We start from the raw sequence: 3,819 nt of genomic DNA on the forward strand, positions 1-3,819 counted from the left end.
AAGGAAGAGGAGGGGAAGAAAGAGGAGGAGGAGGAAGAGGAAAGGAAGAAAGAGGAGGAGGAGGAAGAGGAGGAGGAGGAGGAGAAAAGGAGGAGGAGAAAAGGAGGAGGGGAAGGAAGAGGAGAAGGAGGAACAGGAAGGGGAGAAGGAGGAGGAAAGGGAGGAGGAGAAGAGAATAGAGGAGGAGGAGAGAATGGAAGAGGAGGAGAGAAGGGAGGAGGAAGAGAGAAGGGAGGAGGAGGAGAGAATGGAAGAGGAGGAAAAGGAGCAGAAGAAAGAAGAGGAGGAGAAGGAAGAAGGGGATGGGAAGAGGAAGAAGGGGAAGCGGAGGAGGAGGGAATGGAGAAGGAAGAGGAGGAGGAAGAGAAAGAGGCGAAGGAAGAGGAGGAGGAGGAGGAGAAGGTGAAGGAGGAGGGGGAGGAGGGCACTGCAGGTGGGGGAGCCTCTGGAGCACAGCTGTGACAGTGGGGAAGGTGAGCTGTGCTTCCAGGGCAGTGACGAGATGTGTCTCACTAGTCTGGATGCTTCACCCACGGCAGGACCATGTACGGCCCTTGAGTTAAACAATTAAACATTACCATTACATCACATGTTTCTGGTTTCTCTTGAAACACAGGCAGACCTTGCCAACCTGGGCCCACCTTCCAGCCTGGCAAAAATGGGCTAGACCTGCTGTAACCCCTAACACTCCCCTGACATTGCAGTCTCTGCTCCTTGACATTGCTCACTGGCCCCTGAAGCAGTTCTCTCTGTGCCCCCTGGCATGAGCGGCAGTGGAGGAGAAGGCAGGCAGGACAGGATAGGAAAGCAGTGGGAAGTACACTCGCTCTGGGATCAGAAAGGCCGGCGTGTACGTGTACATGCTGGTCCATCACCTCCTGGCCCTGTGGCTGTGGGCAAGCTATGGAAGCTTCCTAAATCTCAGTGTGCTTGTCAATAAAAAAGGGAAAACATCACTCCCTTGGAGAGCCATTGTTTTCAAAAGATGCGCACACGAGATACACCTGGCATAGTAGGTAACACATACTAGGCGCTCACAATGGTATTATTTGTGCTGATGGCAGACTAAGGAATTTCTAAGGAACTCAGTGGGCCTTGGGGAGCCACAGTGGGTTTTGAGCAGGGGGGCGATGTGGGAGAAGTGCATTTCATGAAAGGTGTTTCCGATGGTGTGTGCAGCAAGAAGGAATGGGTGGAGGGAAGGGAACTAGTTTGTCAGGAGTGAAGAAAGGGAGTTGGGTCTCTAGGCTCTATCATTTGTGGGCCCACGGCACGAGTACAATAGAGGCCCATACATTTTTGCATTTTTGTCATTATAGTTAAGATTACAAATGGGCTGGCATGCCATAGTCCCAGCACTTTGGGAAACCAAGACGGGAGGATCACTTGAGGCCAGGAGTTCAAGACTAGCCTAGGCAACATAGCAAGACCTTGTCTCTAAAAAGTAATAATTTTTAAAAACTGGCCAGGTGTGGTGGCTCATGCCTGTAATCCCAGCACTTTGGGAGGCTGAAGCAGAGGGATCATGTGAGGTCAGGAGTTTGAGACTAGCCTGGCCAACATGGCAAAACTCTGTCTTCTACTAAATATACAAAAATTAGCCAGGCATGTTGGTACACACCTGTAATCCCAGCTACTCAGAAGTCTGAGGCAGGAGAATCACTTGAACTTCGGAGGTGGAGGTTGTAGTGAGCCAAGATCATGTCACTGAACTCTAGCCTGACTGACAGAGTGAGACTCCGTCTCAAAAAAACAAAACAAAACAAAACAAAACAACAACAACAACAACAGGTAGCGCGGCATGGCAGCATGCACCTGTAGTCCTAACTACTTGGGAGGCTGAGGCAGGGGGATCACTTAAGCCCAGGAGTTCAAGGCTGCCATGATCACACCATTGCCCTCCTGCCTGGGCAACAGAGCCAGACCCCAACTTGAAAACAAAAAACAAAACAACAACAAAAAAAAACAGTTACAGGGCACCTGTAGTCCCACCTACTTCAGAGGCTGAGGCAGGAGAATGGCATGAACCCGAGAGGTGCATCTTGCAGTGAGCTGAGATTGCGCCACTGCACTCCAGCCTGGGCGACAGAGTGAGACTCCATCTCAAAAAACAAAAATAAAAACAATAACAAAACAAAACAAAAACAAAAAACAGTTACAAATGAAGCCAACAGATCGTTCAATGAAATACGTTCTTTTGCCTAAATGAATAAGTCTTCGTAAGAGCCTAGAAGGCCAGGTTCAAGTTTGGAATTCTCCAACTCCAGAATTCCACCATGGGAATGACACTAGAGGAGCCCTTCTCTACTCCCGGCCTGAGCCCCTTGTTCTGCCCCCAGCCTCAAGCTCTTGGAGGCTCCAGCGCAGCCATGCAAGCTTTGACCACCAGGCTCCCATTAGCCACCAGTGGGGCAACCTCTCACACCTAGAAGAGTGTCCACTGTGTTTGCTGTCTACCCCAGGGAGGTTTATCTGGGAAGAGATCTGTGCAAGCCCTGGAAGTGAGCACACGCCATCTGGGCAGAAAATTCCAGAGTCCTGTAGGGCAAGACTTAAAAGAGAGTATGCGCTAAAAGAGAGAGTATAGGCTAAAAGAGAGTATGGGCTGGGAATGGCAAGTGCACTTGGGGATGGGGTGGGGGTGGGGTACTCCTGGGTCCTTGGGGAGTGGCATGCAGGAGGAAGACCCCATCGGGAGGGGCCCTGGGTGGAGGCAGCAAGGGCCTGGCAGTACCTTTGGCAAGGGAGATGTTCCGCAGCGCGATGGAGTGCTCCCAGTCCTTTAGGCGCAGGTCCTCAGTGACCGCGTTGAGCATGGCCAGCTCCTGCTTCAGCTGCAGCTCCATGCCCACGTGCGCCAGGCGCAGGCGGCGCGTGTCCTCGCTGGCGTTGCTCACCAGCACCCGCAGGTCCTGCAGCCGCGTGCGGTGGAGGGCCACGTCATAGGACAGACTGTGGTTGAGGCCGCGCAGCACGCCGCCCACGTCGGCCAGCTCCTCGCCCAGTACGCCCACCCTGCGCGCCAGCCCGTCCAGCAGGCCTGCGTGGCGCCGCAGCAACAGCTGGCTACTGTTGCTCTCCACCTGCAGCTGGTACAGCTCTCCCTGCGCTGCGTCGCTCTGCTGGCCGGTGCGGTCCCGCAGCAGGGCCACTGCCTGCTCGGTCTGCACCGCCTGCGCCTGCAGCCCCCACAGCGCGCCCTCCAGCCTCTGCACTGCGCCCGCCAGCGCCAGCAGCGAGTCCGACTGGTTCTGCAGTGCGTCCTGCACCTTCCACACCTGCTCCGTCAGGTCCGCTTGCAGCGGAGCCTGCAGCAGCCGCAGCTGCAAGTCCCGGAAGCTCTCATTCAGCCGGTTCACATTGCGAGTCAGGGCCTTCAGGTCGTCAGGGGAGCTGCGCGGCCTGGACACTGCGGAGGAGGAGGAGGCGAGACATGAGCACCGCTGGGGAGGAAGGCCCGGGTGACAAGAGGTGAACCCAGCCAGAGCCTGGCATGCAGTAGGTGCTCAATAAATGATAGATGAAACAAAAGCAGACGTGTTGGCTGAGCGCTTTACTAGATCCCAGGCCTTGTGCTAAACCAGTGGTCCCCAAACCTGCCTGTACATTAGATCACCCTGGCTAGGCGTCTCACCTGCAGAAATTGTGATTGCATTGGTATGGGGTGTGACCTGGGCTTTGGAATTTTTCAAAGATCCAGAAGTAATTCTAAGTTGCAGACAAGTTTGTGGAGCTGCTGTTCTAGTGTAACTATCATGGGTTAATTCAGTGGGCCCCTATGAAACTGCCAGTTGTGAATGTTGAAAAGCAGTTACATAT

General features: G+C 54.0%; 1 protein-coding gene across 1 annotated transcript in view; it reads right to left on the bottom strand.

The window, feature by feature from the left end:
* Nucleotides 1-3,819, bottom strand: part of SCARA5 (scavenger receptor class A, member 5) — a 139,688-nt gene that overhangs the window by 51,959 nt on the left and 83,910 nt on the right. The window contains exon 4 of the mRNA XM_011983884.1: nt 2,735-3,409. Within this exon, the coding sequence (XP_011839274.1) occupies nt 2,735-3,409 (675 nt within the window). The remainder of the gene's footprint in view (nt 1-2,734; nt 3,410-3,819) is intronic.

The sequence above is a fragment of the Mandrillus leucophaeus genome, unplaced genomic scaffold (assembly GCF_000951045.1).
Source record: "Mandrillus leucophaeus isolate KB7577 unplaced genomic scaffold, Mleu.le_1.0 Scaffold256, whole genome shotgun sequence".
Lineage (NCBI taxonomy): Eukaryota > Metazoa > Chordata > Mammalia > Primates > Cercopithecidae > Mandrillus > Mandrillus leucophaeus.